This window comes from Melospiza georgiana, chromosome 5, assembly GCF_028018845.1.
Source record: "Melospiza georgiana isolate bMelGeo1 chromosome 5, bMelGeo1.pri, whole genome shotgun sequence".
NCBI classification, from domain to species: Eukaryota; Metazoa; Chordata; class Aves; order Passeriformes; family Passerellidae; genus Melospiza; species Melospiza georgiana.
This window is the reverse complement of record NC_080434.1, coordinates 33,783,304-33,803,902: the sequence shown is the minus strand read 5'-3', so window position 1 is coordinate 33,803,902 and position 20,599 is coordinate 33,783,304. Positions and strand designations below refer to the sequence as shown.

Below are 20,599 nucleotides of genomic sequence, written 5' to 3'. Positions count from 1 at the left end.
ATGGGGTCTCAAAGATTGTTGGAGGACACAGCCCCCTTATTATCCTGATTTTCCCAGGCACATCACCCTCTTCCTTTCCCCATTGGCTGAGGTACCCGGAGGCACAGACTTCCCAATTCCCCCTTAACGTGCGCACACACGCACCACCCCTTGCACAACACGGTTCTATCGAGTCTTTATTCTTTTTCTCCAAGTTCGGGAATCAAGCATGACCTCGGCTGAGCAGTATCCCTGCCAATTAGCAACATTTTCTGAAACTGCTAGTTTCTCTCGTTCCTTCCTTACCTGCAGGTCTCTGGCCCTAGCTACCAGCAGATCCACAGCACCTGTTTGTAAGGACACATCCATCTCATTCCTTTCAATGCTATGACTTGGGCAGGGCAGGGCAGCGCGACCACGCCCCGCCCGCGTTGCCCCGGCGCTGCCGGTGCCGGTGCGGGTGCTGCGGGCAGTGCCCGCGGGAGATGCGGCTGCGGCTGGGGCAGGTGCTGCCGGCGCTGTGCCTCGGCGCCGCCTGTCCCCTGCTGTGGTTCGCGCTGTGGCGCGGCGGCCCAGGTGAGAGCGGCGGGGGAGTCCCGTCCGTGCCGTCGGTGCGGGCGCGGAGGGCGGCGGGCACCGGCCGTGCCATGGGGCAGCGCGCCCGGAGCCCGCCCGCTACCGGGGCAGGGCTAGGATTAAAAATACAGCCCTAAATTTAAGAAACGATAAAAGTTTCTTCTTGCCTTTTCCCCCCTCTTTTTTCCTCTTTTATTAACCCCCCTCTTTTATTTTTTTCAACTCTTTTTCTTTTATTTTTTTCAACTCTTTTTCTTACGTTAAGATGGAAAGGAAAATCTAAACGTAATTGCCGTGGCTGTCGCTTTTAAACTAGATTTGATTTCATTGTTGTGGAGGATAAAAGTAGCATTATCAATCCCGTAATTGTATTTGGGCCTCGTGTACCGTCACTTTTTTCCTGTGCATATTTCCAGGACCAGAATGCCGAGGGGGAAAAAAACCCCGAGTTTTTATATTTTGTTTCTAAACTTTAAAATGATACACTGCCGTTTTAGTAGGTTATGTAGGTGGTATGTGCCACATAGATCTTCATAAAGCCATGTCTAAAATTCTCTGAGCCAATGTAGGAAAAATAAAACTGATGATACTTTCCAGAAAGAAATGAGGTGGTCTTTCCAAATAGTATCTCTGAGACTTGCAGACATGGCTGCTTGTGGGTGAGGGGGTGAGTTATTGGTTTGTTATTGTTATTGGTTTGGGGTGAGGGAAAGAGAGTGGATTTCTCAGTGCTTCCTACACACACCTTTGTAAGAGGTTTGGTGTTACAGGTGCAGAAGAATTGTAATAAACCACTTAGTAATTTCTGGGATGAACACAACTCCAGGTAGCAGATAATTTGTTTATATTAATTATTTCTGTAACAAATAGAAGTGGTGTAGGGATCTTGGCCCTGCAATTGTGTATTGAATAGAGTTGAGACAGTGCTGATCCTCCTGCCTTTTACGGTGGTTTGCCTTACAACATTTTATGTTTCCTTCAGTGGCACTCCTGTGAGGGGTGGGGAAGGAAAAATGAGGAAAAATCTTAGGAGACTGAAATCCAAGAGAGGTCAGAATGAAAGTGTTTGTCCCATTCTGTAGTTACCATTGTGTTGTCTCGTGGTTCGTGTTTTGACGCTCCTCATTGCTGACATTACATTTTAATTTTACTTTGTTTTTGACGTTTCTCTGATGGCATTCCCTGCTGGGCTGTTTTGCTTTGGGATTTTGTTTGTGTTTTGTTTGTTTGTTTTGGGCAAGAGGGATAATGTGTTGTGGTGTATATGTGTTGCCTTAACTTCTCTTTCCACAGCTGGCTCCTCCTCCACAGCAAACTGAGTAACTAATTCCTCTCAGAGGGTATAATTTTCCTAATTACTGTTATTTGCACCTGTTTTGTAGCTAACTTTTGGTCATTGCATCTGTAAATACCTAGTCTTTAGACCCTCATGCGCTTGGTAAATCTCACAAATGTGCAAATAAAATAGTTAATATTAGTAACTAAAGGAGAAAGTCGCAGTACGTGGTGAATGACTTTGTATTATGTTTATTTTACTGAAAATATAGTCTGTGCTCCCAAGGGGTGTTAGAAGACAAGCCTTTTACCCATCCAGAAAATCTTAAGAGCATCCAGCCATAGGTAGTAATAACAAAGTTGTTACCTTTTTCTGCAGAGACAATTATTGGGAGCAGAACCACTGATGCTCTGTTGTTGTCACAGGGTGTTTAAGAAAATGGCTTGTAATTAATATTTTGCTCTGAAAACAGGCAGATGTCTCTGCTTAGATGTTGTTCAAGCTCTGTTTTTTCCTTCTGCACTGCTGAATTGGCTCTCCATTGCCGTGCTTAGAGCACTGTAGGAATTCCCACTTTTGGTGCCTCTCAAAGCACGATGTGTATTTTCTTTCCTGATGCCCTTTTCCCTCAGCCCACCAGTTACTGAGAGTCCAGCTTGGCAGCTCCCATCTCTTTCCCTCATCTGTCAGATGTTTTCTACTCATTTTCTCTCATACATTTGTTAAATCTCCCCTAACTTTTGTTAACTTCTCTGCTCTGCCCATTGAAGTGTTTGGGCTGCTCTTGATTTTTTGGCTACAGTCTGCCACACCAAGCAGCAGTAGTCAGCAGTATTCCCTCTGGTTTCTGACTATATAATTGTTTCTGGGAAAGCAGTTGATTTTGGGATAGTGAATAAGCTTTGTGAAACGAGGACAGCGCACCCAAGCTCAAGACTATGGTCTTAAGCACTTCTATAATACAAAAATAGGTTTGGGGTTCTAAGAAATAGCATACAACTTACAGTATGTGTAGTGCTCTTCTCATGCAATATTAGTTATTGTTTTCCATGTAAATACTGATCCATTAAAAAAAAAAAATCAGCCTTATATAAAAACAAGAAAGTAAATGTAAGGAGGCAGTGACGATTTTGCCACTTGAAAAGCAGAAGGCAAAACCATATTATAAACTCATTATGAACTTGCATGAAGTTTCTTCAGAGGGAACAGTATTCATGGATAAAAAGAAATTTTGGTAAATAACATTCACCAAAGAAGAATTTTTGGTCTTTGAGAAGAAATTTTGGTTTTTGCTGAATAACAGTGAAATTTTTGTAAGTCACAGCAACGAGATAAATCAGATCATCTATTTTGGCACTGCTTCTTCATGTTGCTCTCAAGGGTTACAAGATTAAATCTCTCTGCATTGGTTTGTAACACGTTGCTGAACTTTTCACCTAAATTTGTGGGATACTTAAAGCTGTGTAGTTTTACTGGCTTCAACATGTGCAATTTATTAAATAAAGATTCTGCTGCTTCTCACTGTTACTTCAGTGCCTAAAGAGTAGAGGGACTTAGCCATAAATGTTGTGGCACAAAAGGAGGCCAGATATTGTTGGGGTTTGTAGAGAAAGGGGTAAGGGAGCATTTCAGACCTCTCTTTGTTTGCTGTGCAGTGTCTGGTCATAACCTCAGACATGCCCTTCTGCTTTCCTAGTGCTGCACATTAAGCCTTGAGGAACAGAGTTTTAGCTAGAAATAGCTTAGCTGATGGCTAGGCATTTAACTGAAGGTGTATATAATTTGTTGCTACTTCAGGAAGAGAAGTAAAATAATTAAATATTTAAAATACCAACCAGAACAAAGCAGTAGCAATTGCTTGAAGTGAGTGAGTACTACCTAAAAACCAAAGTATACCAATTATAGCCAAGCACCATACAATATCCATTCAATTTCTGTATTTTTTCACTTATTTTAATAATATTGCTTTCCTATGTGGTGATGTTCTGACTGAATGTTTTAAGATCACTTTTCACTACATTCTAATGTAGGAAAAGACTTGAGTCTAAAATTAGGATTGTTTGCCAGCATTTAAGAGAATATTGTTAGAGCTTAAGTTGTATTTTCTTTGAAACAAGTTTGCTTATTTCTTTTCAGTTAGAGACAGTATTGTTCAGGAAATTGTTCAGTAAAAGCATTCTGGTCCTGTTCCCAGCCTGCCCTGTGTGGGAATAGAGGAACCCCATCTCCCCTGCCCCACGTTGTGCTTTTCTTTGGCACAGTGCTTCTCTAACATTTTGGAAGGCACAAATAACACTGTGCTGTAAGACTCTAAACAACATAGTTAAAGGTAATGCGCATTGTTGAATTTAAATGTTTGCCTAAGGACTCGCTGTTCTGACCTGAGATGGGGGCATTGTTTGGGGATTATTTTTTTTCCCTTCCTTACTCAGAGAGCACAAAACTTGAGCGTGCAAAGCTCATGTAACAAGATTCAGAGAGGTATCTGGTATTAGATCAGTTATGGAGAGATAATAACCTGCTGGTTGTTGGTGCAAGGCATGCCTCAGTGGTTTAACATGCCTCATTGACCTGAGCAGTGGGCAGTGGTTCCAGGCACACAGAATGACAAGATCTTTTGCAGTAAGTGTGCTTATATGGTTTTCTTTTAAGGAGTCCGTTAACCAAATTTCAGTTTCTCAAAGAAACAGTCTTTAGGTATGATAAGCAATTCAGCTTGTAATCAAGAAACAGGAACAAGAGTCACTGCTAGACTTTGAAGTGCTTTCTTCCCTCCTTTCTGCCACTCCAAATTCTCCTTTTATTTTCTTTTCTGTTTGAGTGCTACGACGAGATAGTGAGCATTGTCCCACAGCTCTTAGATAGTGCCAGAAATCGTTAATGGGACTGGAAGCATTTATGATCACACACACGAGTCTATTTCAACTCAATGACTGTTGAAATATTTTGAGTGTTTACCTTCATAATGTTTTCCAAACACACATTTTTTGACAAAAATTTAGTAATAGTTAATGCTGCCTATTTACATGTGCTCTAGTAAAACTTAGAACATTTAATCTTCTATTTCTAACTATATATTTTTATAAGAAATTAATTCTTCACCACAGGTGAGTGAGTATTATGTTCCTTGTGTCAAACCCTTGCTTCCTGAGCCACCAAAAACAAATGACATAAGTGATTACTAAGAATCATTCTTAGGGAATCCTACCTCAATCAAGAAGAAGAGTCTTGTTGTATGCAGCTGAAATAATCCATATTTCCCCTTCCTTCAGCAATGCTAAATTTATGTTCATCGCTCCATAGTATAAAATATTCATATATACAAATGCCTTTCTTGCAAGTCAAAAGATTTTTAAGAGTGTCAAAAGTTTTAGGAAGCATTCATTTAATGGGGTTTTATTAAACATCCTTTAAAATTTTAATGAGGTCAATAATGATAATACACATCACATGTTTACTTCTTTTTTTTTTCTAACCACTTTCTTCCTAGGTGTGTTAAAATTCAGTCTTCCAATCACACATTTATTGGTTAAATTAAGGACTTGTGTTTGATGCAAATAAAACCCCGTTTATCCAAAATGCAAACTAATTCCAGTTTGAAACACCTCTGCAAATCCTCACAAATTGGTGTTACCTCTGTGTTTTGCTCTAGTGCCTTTTAGAGGTGACAATCCCTGGGAATTCACTTTTGCAGAGAGACAATGGTGGGTTGTGGAAAATGAGAGCTGCCACAGATAAAATCTGGCACAGCCCACAAGCAGAATGGGATAATATGTTATCTAAATAACACCATTTAACTAGGGAAAAAACCAAACCAACTCCACCACGACAAAACCAATAAAAGAAGCAGCATATAAAACATTTTAAAATGAGGCAGAAGTCCTCTTCTCCTTTCTTTACTAATTGTTATTGAAGTGTTGCTTTATAATAACCGTCTTTAGTAACAGTTCTTAAATACTCATAGATGAAGAATGTAACTCATGGACTGAATGCTTCTAATATCTCTGTTTATTCTTAATAGTGTTTGAAACACAAGACAAGCCATTATATAATTATACTTTTCAGTGTTAAAAGGGCCATCATGATTTGTTGTTTGGTGAAGAAAGGAGCACCTTCCCCTGCAACTCACAGATTTTGTATTCTTGGTTTTGACTTCAGTTTACCTTTACCCAGCTGTACTCCCTAAACTCTACCTTCTTAATATTCTTCCAGACTACTTCTTCTCCTGAATAAACTTTATTATTGTTTACGCACTTTGGGGATGTGATCGTCTGGACCATCTCCTGGTTTTGAACTTCATTCCATCATCAATCACCTTTTAGAAAATGAATTATGTTCTTATTGCAGGAAATGGCTTAGATACGTACGAACAGCAGCTGCTGGAACTTCAGCAAAGACTGTTGTATGCTGATGTGGAAAACAAAAAAATATCACATGAACTGAGCAGTGCCCTAGATGAAATCAAAAATATAGCTGCAAGAGGAATGAACATGACAAAAAATCACACAGGTGTGTAGGGGTTTGCTTTGGTTTTTGTTTTGTTGGGGTTTTTTTAGGACACCGACATGTAAAGTTCAGTGATCTGGCTTCTTCCCATTGTTTAATAGAACTTTTTAGTTACCTTGCCTTACAGGCTGTTGTGCACCTCTGTCTATCTGCACACTGGAGTTACATGCAATAGATGGGCAGTCTGATTTTGTAACCTAAAATAAATCATGTAATTGTGCACAATCTGTGTTTTCCTCCCTGTTGGGACTGGCAGAGCCTCGCTGAATAATTTTCCTTTTATTTTTACTTACCCTTCTGCTTCCCATTCCAGCCATGTTTTATTATACAACCAAAATGGAAAGGTTGATTGCAGTCAATGGAACTGAACTCCCCTGCCCAATATTTGATAGGTACTACTTCCAAACAAAGAAGGAAAGCCCTTGAAAAGTTATGGAGGTGGTTTCTGTGCAGCAAAATTCCAGTTTATTTAATGGCTCAACAGTGTAGAAGGACTTGTGGGTCTCTCTCACACACAAATCTCTGGGCAGATATATATGGTTGCTTCAGGGGGTTTTAAAGTATTTTCTGTAAGGTAGGAAATCTCTTTTTGGACCTAATTTTCTGTGGGAGTACCTTTTGGAAGTTGTAAAACTTAAAATACTGCCCATTCAGTAAGCCTCTGCCCTTCTCAATCTAAGCTGAGTGAGTAAAGCTGATGGTGGGTTTTGTGACACGTGTGTAACTGTGAAGGGTGGTAAATTTTGGGAGTTATTTTAGATGCATTCCTTGGGAAAAGTAACTTTCCATCCCAGTCAATAAATGTTCTTTTGCTTTCATCTTTATTTTAAAGTAGTAAAGAAAAATAAAATCCCTGCATTTCTCTTAACTGCTACAGCCTTTTGTTTCTTGAATAGTTTTTAAAGGCCTGTATGTGGTCATTATTTTTACCATAGGACTTTTTGTAAATAGAGAACCTTTGCTTCTGCTGTGAAAACCACCATGTGTTACTGTTTGGGGAAAGCATTTAAGTTTATTAAGTAGTTAAGAAGGTTATTAATCAGAATCTCTGTTTCTTTTCACTTTAAAATTGTTTGCCTAGCATGTAAAAAAAAAAAAAAATCCCCAAACCAAGCAGTTTTTTACTGCTGCCTTTGCAATAACTACCTGCTGTGTTTTTGGATGGCTCAGTCCTGCAAGTGTGCAGGGAAATACAGATGGTACCCCAGGATGTTCAAGCTGAATAGGAAGCTCTGGGAAATTCTCAATTCAATATAATGTAATATATATGACATGTAATCATTTCTGAGGAATAGTTCTGATTGAATAACCTTGTGTGTGGTGATCTGCCAGTGTTCAGCTGAGCAAAACAGGTGAAGAAATAGAATTCTCTGCTTGCTTTTGGTTTTATGTGGGTCTCTGTGTTTGCTGTGTCTTTAAGGTGAATTAAAGTGGAAAGAGTTAACCCTGCCCAGAAAACTTCCCGTGCACCTTACAAACATCTACTACTATCTCCCTCACCTGCGAGAATATGAAGATGCAATTTTCCCAAATGTTATTTTTGGGCAGCAGAGAACTGGAGGTAGGAAATCAAGTTTGGCTTCTATTTGCTATATGTTTGTATTTTTTATCAATTTCTAGCAATGAAACATAATCAAGAGTTTGAATAGATTTTCTCCCTTAACTTTCTAATGTTGCCAAGCTGAATGAATTTTAATAGCAATAGCAAAAATACTTTTGAAATGCCCACCCCTATTCCAGGTCTTTATCTTAAAGACCTGGAATAAAAATAATTATAAAATAATTATTATAAAATATAATAACAATAACAATTACATAATATATAAAAATAATCTTAATTGAAAAAATATTATTTTTTTGTTTTAATCATATATTCATATGGCTAAGATGCAGTAGCTGACATTTTCCCCCCACAAAATGAGTATGGATGAGGAAGCCAAGGCAAATTTGCCATGCATTCAGTTTGCCAATGTGAGAAGCAAAGGGAAAGGTGGTGTGATCGTTTAAAGGATTATTAATATATCTTCAATGGAGCTTTTTTTATCCACATGAGAAATCAGCTGGCACCTGCAGAAATCATAATGAATTCCAGTGAACTATAATACAAATTTTAAATGCATTGTCCTCACTGTCATGTGACAGCAAATGCTGTAATGGTATTTCCTTAAATATTAACTGTCACCACTTCCATGGGCACATCAAATCAAAATTAAAATGTGATTTCAGTTTCCCTTTACTGACGTGGCTTGAGGCATTCTCTCTTTGCAGTCTCCCTGGTGATGGGTATTCCTACAGTGAAAAGGGAAAACCAAAATTACCTGATTGATACTCTGCATTCCCTGCTGTACCAACTCTCTGAGGAGCAGAAGAGGGACTGTGTAATAATCATCTTTGTAGCAGAGGTGAGTGTGCATGGAAAGGTGCAGCACGCTGATAGAAAATATTATTTATGTCTAAATGTAATAGTGCAAAGTGCTGTTAGCCTTTGTTATTTATCAGCCGGTTTGATAACACGTATCTTGCAAAGCATCTTGACATATTGGAGCTTTCTGCGTGTGTTTTGGCATTTCCCATGCAAAAGAAAACTGTTCAGAGCCTTGAACATGTTTGGGAAAGTAAACAGAGCTCAAGGTAAGATATTAAGGACAAATGCTTTTTTTTCTCACTCAAAACCACCTTGACTACATCAGAAATAGAAAAAGCTGCAGAAAGAAATTAGCTAGTAATAGCTTCTAGCAGGTAAAATGACTGTGCATTTATTCAGAATTCATATTTATTCTTCATATGTCTTTGTCCTTCCATAGATGGCAATGAATTAATGCCTGTAGTCATTAACAGTTACAGTTTGCTATTTTTTTTATTATTTAGCCATCTCTTTTGCAGGTGTAAAAATATCAAACAGAGTATAGTTCACTTTAATTTTAGCCATGCCTTCCAGTTTTCTGTTTGGATCCCAATGATGAGTACAGAGGACCAATTTTATGTAGTTCCTCTTCAGCATTGTTTCTAGGAGCTGATCTCACTTTGCAGTTGGTATTTTGAAATACCCTGGCAGTGATGAACTTTGCCTGGCTGCCATTGAGGTAAACTTTTTATTACAGGGCTTTTTATTGAGGATTCTGTGAGCTTTTAAGGGCTGACTTTTGAATAGTTTCCCTCTGTACAGAGTCCTAATGTGACACTTCAAACAAACGGGAGCTGTGGGTGCAGTTATGGTCCATATCAGTCAATTTAGGGTTAAACTGCCATTGTAGTGCCACTGTCCCTTTCCTCCCAACCCAATGTTCTCACAGCTTCCATCTTTCAGCCATGCAGTAAAGTGGAGCAGATAACCACGCTGATCTGAGAGCTGATAAGAACATTTTATTGTGAGAGGAGGGCAGGTGTGCTCACTGGTCATGAATCCACACCTTCCTTCTTCCCACAAAGTTTTAAAAGATCAAGGTGAAGGTTTGCATCATGGGTTAAGCTTGAGTAACTTATTGACTGAGAGTGAGTTTTAAGTTCTGGATGTTGTTTTTTCTTACCACAGTTCTGTGTTTCACTTTTTTTTTTCTTACCACAAGTTTAACATATAATTGGTAACAATTATATATTAAAGAATTTTTTTATTTAAAGAAAAAATCTGAACTCCTAAGACAGTCATTGTGTTGCTTTAGAAATAAAACTTTTCACTTTAAATGTAGTTAACAGATATGTTTGGCACACTAACATTGGTACTTTTATGAAACAGCAGTGATGAATGTCCTCAAAATTTCCAAACATAGAGCTGTAAGTTTGTTGTATTAGGAAGAAATTAAATAAAAATTTTAACTATTGCTGACTTTAGAATATTTTGCTTAGGTGATTTTTCTCATCAGCCTTAGGCCTCTTTTGTGATTTTTGGATTATTAACCCAAACCAGTTTTTTTTTTTTTTACTGATAGTTTTATGGCTGCGCTTTACTGGCATGGCAGAACAGAATTTTAGCCAGAAAACAGCCTGGTCTTCTGCAAAAGCAGTGAAAGACAGTGCCAGAAATGGCAGCTGGAGATAGCTGGAAACAAAAGGGAACTATAGTGAAAGTTTGGTTGGCTTGAAAAGCCCATACTGCTCCTTACTAGAAATGCTGCTGTAACATACCACATTTGTTTGGAAGGAAAAAAAAATTAAGTGTTTGCATATGCCTATTCCCTACAAAGTGTTGTTTAATACAAAACTGAGTGACTTTTAATGAAACCCTCCCTTCTTTTCTTTAGGTGGATGCAGAGTATGTTAAGAGTGTTGCAGAAAGTGTTAAAACCAGGTAAGTCCTACACTCAGCCACCAGTGTGGATGTATTTGGAGCTTTTATGGAAAGAACTAGAACATTTCAACGCTGAAATGCACCTGAGGCAAAGGTTTCCTTATATTCTTTACTATTTTTCAGGGAGGCAATGCACTTGGGACAGCAGTGGGGTTACATTTGTAATTTATAATAATTGCTACTGCATGGTGGGCAACATGAGATGGGTGGTCTTTGCCCTGCCAAGTTAACCCTAGAGATGCCAAATGGAAGCTTGGTTCCCACTGTAGTTCTGCTTGCTCTTATTTTCCCTGAACAAGATCCCTGGAGGATCCTTTGTCTTCCTCATTTCAGGGTTTCTGCGCATCCTGCTTCACTCAATCCCTACAGCAACTCAAACCCTCAGATCATTTTGATTACTGCTTTATGGCTTTTGAAAAAATTGCACAGAGTGTTTGCTTTGTCAGGGTTACACAGTCAGATTGATATTTTTTTCTCATAATGCTGGTACTCTGATGTGTTTAATTTTTAGTTTTATCTTTAGTTTACTAATCATAGGAAATGGGAAACTCAGTTTTAAAACCACTGCTCTACCTGTTTTGTGTTGGGGTTTTAACATGATGCAGTTATTGCACCTGAGGCCTGATTGTTTGTTTTTGTTGGGTTGTTTGTTGGGCTGGTGGTTTTTGTTTAGACTTTTTGATTAGTTGCTGTGTGGTTTTTTGGAGGAAAGGGGAAATTTGACTTCCAGGTTTGGCTCCCAAAGGAGGTTACAGGGCAGCTGCTGTCTGTGGTTGCCCCCACAAGGGTTTTTGAGGAGCAGGGTCTCACTGGGGTTCTCTGCCCAGCTTCCCCAGAGAAGTCCAGTCTGGAGTCCTGGAGGTTGTTTCTCCTCCTGCTTCCTATTACCCAGACCTTTCCAACCTGCAGAAAACGCTCGGAGATTCTGAGGACCGAGTAAGGTAAGAGTAAAGCCTTAGAACTTTGCTAAGAGTGTAAAATGGAAAATTCAGAAAAAGTCAGCATTGTTTGAGCTGATAATGTCAGAGCTGAAGGACCTCATTTGTACTGGTAAAAAGAATTTACAAGGGGATCTTGGGAATTACTATTCTGCACATCAGCTTCAGGGTGAGAGCCAAGGCAGCTCCTTTAGGTGTTGGCTCTGGGCATCCAAGAGGTTTTAAACCTGATGGATGATGCCAACAAGTAATGGGCTATATGATCTGTCATAAGGGAAAAAAGAGAAAAATCTTTAATGTCACTGATGAGGGAGAGTCTCTGTGAACACACAGCCCACATGGCCCTCTAGCTAATCACTGACAGCTACTGTGGGTTTAATTAATGACCTAAATTATGGTGGTCATTGGGCTTTTATCTACTCTTACTACACCCTTCATGGTGATTTCATTCACTCCCATGCCCCAAATTCAGTAAGACAGATTATAACCTTAAAATATATATATATTTATTGGAGGAAATTTATTTTCTTCATCAATAATAACTAATTTATCAGAAGCCACTGCAACAATGCAGCAAGAGAGTTGCAGTACTAAGACTTTAGGCTGGAGGAAATCAGCTAGTATATTTACATATATGTCTTTATGTATATTGGCTTTATAGATATGTGTTCATACCATAGACCATAAGCAAGTTTACATACTTATAATTTAATTTTAGATATTATTTGATTTGGATCAGCTATACTTTTATGTTAATTAACCACAAATAAATTACTCTGTAGTCTTTCAGTGTTGATTATCAAACATCATTATCGTCCTCTGGTAAAATGAGAGACTGTACTAAATATGTGTTTATATTTAGACCTGAAAATCATGGTTATCAACCTGCTCTTGTGCTGTTCATATGTAAAACCATTTACTTTTTCATCTATAAATAATCCATGTGTCTTTATTTCTACTCTTCATAAAATAATTAGTAGAATATTATAAGTCATTTGATATTAATAACTTGTTAGAGATTTTGTTTCAAGCTCCATTGACAGAGATAAATATTTTTTTTTGTTTATTTAATGTTAACTTTTACAGGAAAATGAAATTATTTACGAATGTTTACACTGATCGTAGGTGAATGCTTTTGCACTTAACAATGGGTTGGAATATACAACCTTAAGATTTTATTTTAAAGACAAAAAATGCAGAGCATTAGAGGTTCTCTTATTATAGAAATAATAAAAAAGCTCAAAAAGCTTATCAGAATTTGCTGCTTCTGTTTAGGTGGAGAACTAAACAGAATTTGGACTATAGCTTTTTAATGCTGTATGCTCAGCCTAAGGGAACGTTTTATTTACAGGTACGTCCATATTATCATTAAGTATCAGCAATAGCTCTGTACTGATGCTTAGTTTTGGCAATTTTCATTTCAAAGGCCTCAATAAAACCAGCAATCTTATGTCATTTTCTGTGTATTTTGCCTCTGCTCCTTACAAGCATCCACATATTTCTGTATCTACATCTTGCAGCCAGGTACTGTTTGATTAAAGCCATCTCTCCCTTCCTGCCATTTGTGAGGCTGAAGAGCAAGGTAACTGAAGCATGAAACCCTCATTTGGTTAGGTTGAGAAAGTCAGACTTTAGTATCTTTTTACTTACTGCAGCCAGGAGAAAGAGTAGTGACAGGTTCAGGTTATAGCCCAGATGGCAGTGAAGTGAAATATTTCAGACAGGGACATACCAGTACAGTGATACTTGAGAAAAAGTCAGCTACAACTTGGCACAGATCCTTAATTCTCCAGAAAATATTGTGTTAGCCTTTAGGAGGATCCCCATGCATTTAAGCTCAGCTTTAACCATCATTCAGGATTTGTGCTAATTTGCACTCCATAAAGACCTTAATCACCACCACAGATTCCAACATTTATAAGAGCTGCTCAGTTATGGAACAGGTCTATAAAATTTCACCTATCTCAATAACTTTTAAAAAGCTCAGAAGAGCATTCTGCCTCAGAGTTGGTGTTCCATAAGGACATCACAGTTTCCTGGAAGCAGGAGTGTGCAGGACGTGGCATCTCCTACAGTTTTTTTCAGGATTCAGCAAAATCCCATTTGAGCTGGGCTACTTGAGAGTCCCCATGCTCTGTTCTCAAATGTGGCGTAGGTGCTCAGGATGCAGGTGGGCAAACAAAAATGCTGTGTTTTGAACAGTTATGGTTTCATGGAAAATGAAGTATTCTCCTGTGGCTTGTGTGTATTTTTAAGAACATTTTCCAAGTTTACTGAGTGCACTAGAGCATCAAGGTGTAGGAAACCCAGTGAAGTGAAACATTAAGATGCTGTCAGACAGTTGATGTTACCAAGTTCTCCAAGGGTTCCTATTTGCACCACAATTACTTACTTTTGTATTTGTATTTCTAAAGGAATGGAGAGCATGTGTTTTCTTATCTGAGGCATTATATAACAACTGAGCTGTGTTATTAAGGACAAAGCCTGGATGGTGGTAGTCTGCTGGGAGCTATGTTTGCTTTTGGAATTTTCTCAAAAAGGAACTACACTTTCCTCATCCCATTCCTCATACTGTTCCTACTCTATTCCATTCTTCATTTCTGTGTCCAGCCTGCAGCTGCTCCTGTAGCACAGATGCTGGGCTGCCCCAAAGCTGCTCTGTAGAGTGCAGGTGAGAAGCACAAACTCAGTTATGTCCTCCTCTGTTTAGAAGTCCTATGTTAAAGGAAAGCAAACAACTTAAAACTGCTTTTCCTTGGACTGGTACAATATTTACCTCAGTAATCTTAAGCAGAACTTGAGCTAGGTTAGATTTTTGTTTGGTTTAGTCAGGAATGGCATTGACTGAGTGGCTGACACCAACTCCCAAACCCTGAGAGAAGATAAGCACACAGAGTTAGTCCTGACGTGTGCAGCACAGCTGATGCCATGGGCCAGACAAGATCTTTGCTGAACAAACACTTGTTCTAGGATCCTGCTGAACCAGGATTCAAGTCTTTTTGTGAAGTCCATTGACGCTAACAGGCTTACTATGGGCATGAACCCAACCCGCTGATTACCCACTGATCAACTTGTCTCCTTAAAGCTTTTTTGCCCCACCTCAATAGAACTTTGAGGTCCTTGTTTCCACTTCCACTGAACCTCCCTGCAAGCACCAGGGACCCTTGAAGCACTTACAGTCATGGGATCAGCCATAAAAGCAGGCAATCCAACCCCAGCCTCATAGTGAGGGCATGCACTTGTTATTTCTTGTCCATGTAGTTCACTGCAGGAATCAAACATTTCAAATCTGAAAGAAACACACATACAACAGTTTTTAAGTGTTTTCTATTAGCACTGAGATGAAACAAAAACTAACCATTAAATAAATCTTGGCTTCTTCAGATAAAATCTCTTATCAAGTTCTAACTTAACTTGTAGTAGTTTCCTGAACTACTGCTATGATTTTTGTTGCCTCGTGTGGAATCTGGAAAGCTTTGTGCATATATATATATATATATATATATATATATATATTTGTAATATTCATTCCCAGCAGAATTTCTGTAATGGATTTAAAGCCCAAGCAATATCTCGGTGAGTTCACTTTAGATGGAATTTATTTTTCTTCCCCTCACTAGACTCTAGGTTGCGCCTGCTATTTGGTGGAGCTCCCACAGTTTTCAAATTCATTGTCGGTGAGACAAAATGTCAGTGGCAAAACAGATCTCTTAATTTCAATTTTCTGACTCCATTCTGCTTATTCCTGGGTTCACTGCTGCCAACACATTTCTTGTCAGCCAGCCCCACACTTGAAGTGATGCAGAAATTCAGCTAAAACCTCTGGGCCTGATCTCTCCAGCTCTTGATGATGACCCTGCTGCCTCAGCTGAAGACTCAAAAGCAGCAGGAAATCGTGTTTTGTTTGGCTGGGGCTTTTTCCCCAAAGGATTAATTTTCTAGCTGTTCAACTTTCTGAAGCCAGCTCCAGTGCGTACAGCAGTTAGAATAAATTACTGTATGATTACACTACACCCCAGCAATATTTTCCTGAATATTTGCCTCCTCTTCCTGTGTTTTCACACCCATCCTGAATTCAAACCATGAATTACTCACTCCTTAATTATTTCTGGAATGCATTTATTTCCTTTGTGTCACTGCCTCCAAGCTCCTTGTCTGGATTCACAATCCTCAGTTTCAGTGGCAGGAACAGCTCCTGGCCTTTCGGATGCCCAGTTCTTGTCTGGAGGCCAGGCAGCCATGAAGCCTTTCCCATTTCCTGGATGGATGTCAGTCTCCTCTTCCAATACCCTTCAGCTCCAGGACATGTGGTACAGCAATTAAACACAGCACAGTTTTCATTTTCTTGTGGCAGTGTCATCACCCCCTCTGCAAACAATACAATCATTGCTTGCCTTCTGTTTTTCTGTTGCATTCCCCCCTCCTCCCAGCTGGAAGATGATATTATAGCCAAGCCTGATTTTGTTGAGAGCATAAAAAGCTTTGCTGCTCAGCAGTCCCAAGATTGGATGGTTCTTGAGTTCTCACAGCTTGGATTTATTGGTGAGTATTAAGACCTCAGCAGGATCAGCTGCATTTGGAGCTGTGTAGGTGAAAAAGTCAGAATCACATCTCAAAGCATGGAAGAACCTGCATATCAAAACTTCCTTGGTTCTTCAGGAAACAGCCCTCTGAAAGTAGTTTGATTTTTGTTCTCTTTAAAACTGCCTTGTTAACACAGAGTCTCTTCAGCACAGGATCTATAACTGAGTTCCCATAAGGAGGAAATTGTTCCACCTCAGGGAACTGTGTGCCCCTGTAATGTGTAGTTCTCTTTTCAAGAAGGGAATTTGAACAATCTATAAAAAACCCCCCAAAAACTTCCTTTTCTTTGTGGAGGAGAATATGCATCCCATATCAAAGGCCTGGATGATCAGAACACTTCAAAGCCAGATTCTATGTGAAGTTTCTCATTAAATATCATAATTACATTAATGTGTGCAAGGCTGGTGTGATACTTAAATGTTTATTTAAATAAATTCCATTTAAACACAAAACTGCATAGCAATAAAAAGATAACTTCTTGCATAGCAATAAAAAGATAACTTCTTGTCTTGCTTTCAGGAAAATTGTTTAAATCAGAAGACTTACCACAAATAGTGGAATTTTTTCTCATGTTCTATAAGGATAAGCCTATAGACTGGCTCATAGACCACCTGCTCTGGGTTAAAGTGTGCAATCCAGAGAAGGATGCAGTAAGTATGCAGTATTTAAGGGCTTTCTCTAACTATGTGATAAAAGATCCATAACTTAGAGTACGTTAAAGCCTGCCAAACACAACAGAAAGAGGCAAAATTACGAATATTGAAATGTAACCAGAATCCTTCTTAAGAAGGTCAGTTTTGGTCAAAATAGTTTAATTAGAATGATGTGGCAAGACTAAAAGTTGAAATAAAGTTTACCAGAAATAGTTAAGAAATCAGTCAGTTTCAGATTTGAGTCAATTTTTGTCACCCTGAGCGTGATTCATCACGTACTCTGTAGAAATCCATGAATTACTGGTGATTGAGCCTTCAAATCTAAATAACAGCATGAGTGGAATGATGAGTTTTGGTCTAGAGACAGTGTATGTGACAGGAGGTGATTGTTAATTCAAGGATAACTCATGTAAATGTGGATAAAATATCTGAACCCATACCCTTAATTACATAATGAAATTGCCTTATGGAACGTAGCTTGTCTCTCCTTGGTTAAATAACCCTTCACTCCCTTTTACTTTGTTTCTAGACACACTGTGAGAAGGAAAAGTCAAAGTTGCGTGTCCGTGCTAAGCCATCTCTCTTTCAGCACATGGGAACCTTTTCATCCTTGGCTGGGAAGATACAGAATTTGAAAGTAAGAACGAGAAATCAATGCCATATTTTTACATGATATGCTTGTGTTCTGACATATTTCTCAAATCAAGGACCGCATCTTTGGCATTATGTGGCATTTCAATATTCAACTATGTTCTACAGGCTTGGTAGGGAATTTTGATGTGGCATCTAAGCTGCAGGCTATGAAATGGCCTCCTGTGAAAATTTTTATTTTTAAATCTCGGCAGCTAAGAAACAATCAGTACAGCTCTGTCTACAGATTGTAACATCGAGTCCAGTGTTTACAGTGAAATCAATATTCTATATGTATTAAAAATAGGTGGTGTGTTTTTTGACACTGAGGTGGTTATTTTCTGGAATAGTTTCCTGTACTAATTACAGACACCAATGCACTTTTTTTCCATTGTATGAGTGAAATTACATTTCTTTATATCAACAGGATAAAGATTTTGGAAAAATGTTGCTACATAAAGCACATAATAATCCACCTGCAAAAGTGGACACAAGCCTAAAAATATATGAGCAATATACCCTGGAAAAAGTTTACAAAGGACAAGACTGTTTTTGGGCCTTAGCTCCAGTGGCAGGTGACTACATCAGGTTCACATTTTTAAATCCACTAGAAGTTGAAAAGTAAGTATTACATGATATGGAACATGGAAGCCTACATATATCCAGTTTGGAAATACTTGATTCTCTTTGGAGTTATCGGTGCTCAACTGTTTATGCAAACAGCTGTTACTAAAAAAAATCCCATGATTTACTATTTATCTGCTCTTCTTGAGCAGATCCCCTCCTGAAATACATGTCTTCATTGGTAGTTAGAGAGCTTCTGAATATTTTTTCCTTTTATGTCTTCAGGTAAATACTATTATTTATTTCTTCAGGTAAATATTTTACATGATAATTCTCAAAGGAATTTGTTTTCAACTAATGAATTTCATCAATGGTGAATATTTGATATCAGAGGAGAGAGTTTGATGATTTAACTTCTCCTTGTTCTTTTTGAATCTAAAACCCTAAGGACTCTTAATGCCAGAAATTTAAAACAAAGTGGGGGTTTTTATTTATTCTTAGATGGTTTTGCTTGGATTGTTGTTTGGTCAATGCTCTTGCTTACTGGCTATGAAGGAAATTCTTTAGAAGCACCTGAGTTGACTAGTATTGATAAAAAAGGGGAATTCTCCTGGCATGTAGTATATGGCCAGGTAGAAACAGAAATTTTTGCTGCCACTCACCTTCCAGAAGCCGATTCATTCCACTTCAGTGTTACAATCACAGGAACAGATCAGAGGGCAGACCTTCCTTAGCCATTTAAACATGGAAAGTTAATTTATTTGGAACTTGAGCACTAAAAATGGAGAGCACTTACCTTTGTGGTCCCAGAGAAAGATGGTTTAAATAGTTGTTCTGTTTAAAATAAAAATCCTATATTATGGTTTGGTTTATAGTTTCAAGGGGCTATTTCTGTTCTCTGTTGCCCCAAATATTTAAAAAAAGGTATCTGAAACTTTCCTTCAAAGAATTACTCCCCTAGAACTCTTCTGAAGTATAAAATAGCTGGAAATAATACACCTCTATCATCAGGTACTTGTTCAGAAGTGGGAATGTGGAGCACCCTGGTGATAAACTGTTTAACACCACTGTGGAAGTGCTGCCAGCTGATGTAAGTCTCTCCTTTAGAACCATATTGCATTTTCAGAATGATATTCAGCATAAAATGTCACAACCCAGAAAATACTTCTTGAAATGTTATTGTTTCATTTTTTACAGAAAACACTAAGAAAAGAATTGATTCACAATGGCAGTAAATTTAACTACCCAGCAACCAAAGACGGATATTTAAAAATAGGTAAATTATTTCTTGTTACTTCAAAACCAGTAATTTTGTTCCTACATGTAAAATGTTTCTGCTCTTAACGATTTCATTAACTCTTTGGTAAATTCAACATTGGGAAGGGAAGGGAAGGGAAGGGAAGGGAAGGGAAGGGAAGGGAAGGGAAGGGAAGGGAAGGGAAGGGAAGGGAAGGGAAGGGAAGGGAAGGGAAGGGAAGGGAAGGGAAGGGAAGGGAAGGGAAGGGAAGGGAAGGGGCCTTTGCATTACTGTGTGTTGTAGTGTATGGTGTCTGATCAATGACTCTCCTATTTTGATTTAAATATCACCAGTGGCAAAAGCCAAGACATCTAATTAGAAGGAGAACTAATTACAGTCCCTGTAAAGAGTCTGCATTTTTTTCAGGGGCTTTTGAAAATGGCACAGCAGAAGGCAGCATCAGCCAGGCAATAGGAAGAATAGAGGCCATTCGTTTATCAGTCAGCTCTGACTCTCCAGTCTGGGCAATACTCAGTGAGGTAAGCACGGCAATAAAAGCATTTCTATTTCTCATTATTAAATGAATTCTGCTTCTTCCAGTTGTATACTACGGGTAATCATTCATATTTCATTTTGAGTGGAATTTTGTGTGGAAAAACACAAGTGAAGAATTGTGTTCATTATTTTCAGGAGAGAAATTAAACATACTTCATTGAAAGTGCTGGAAATGCTCATGCAGGATGATTCTCCAGTTTTGCAGTGCTGTAACTGTACTTGCTAGGACTTGGGTTTTGACAAACAAAGCTCTTTTCAGTCACCATCTTCAACATTAATTACATTATCTCAGCATTTTCAGATGAGCCTCTCATTTTTAATTCTACCAAGTTTTTCCCCAAGTGTTTAAATGTCAGTAAGTCATAAATAGAAATTCTTAGCAGAAGTCACTGAAGAGAATTACTGCAGCCTTAAACTGGAAGAAGGGAAAAAACTAATGTTGTAGGCAAAGCTTCTGCAGATTTTAGAAAATAATAGATTTTGGTTTTTTCCAGGTACTTATCAAGACATCTGAAAACTGAAAAAAATACATTTTTGATCTGTCACTTGTTATGTATTTCTGGAAAACAAGGCTGACTTCAACAAAACAAAACAAAAAGACTGGGACAAAAGATCCAATTCCATGCCTATTTAGTTCTTAATGCTCTGTATTAGGAAAAAGTTGGGATAAATCTTAGGTCTTTATATGACAAGGTATATGAAAACAATGTTAGTAATTTCCATAACATGTTCTTGAGAAATATGTCATGTATAAACATTAAAAAGATATTATTACAAGCAATTGATAAGGCATTACAGCCTGCCTCAGGGACCAAA

General features: G+C 38.4%; 1 protein-coding gene across 1 annotated transcript; it reads left to right on the top strand.

The window, feature by feature from the left end:
• Nucleotides 1–464: 464 nt before the first annotated feature.
• Nucleotides 465–20,581, top strand: MGAT4D (MGAT4 family member D). The gene is made up of 15 exons (XM_058024699.1): nt 465–555; nt 6,179–6,342; nt 7,769–7,898; nt 8,606–8,739; nt 10,576–10,622; nt 11,450–11,563; nt 12,836–12,911; nt 15,991–16,102; nt 16,664–16,794; nt 17,327–17,434; nt 17,855–18,048; nt 19,003–19,081; nt 19,189–19,267; nt 19,655–19,767; nt 20,278–20,581. The coding sequence occupies exons 1-15, from the start codon at nt 465–467 to the stop codon at nt 20,302–20,304; spliced, it is 1,599 nt and encodes a 532-aa protein (XP_057880682.1). The 3' UTR covers nt 20,305–20,581.
• The last annotated feature ends 18 nt before the right edge of the window (nt 20,582–20,599 follow it).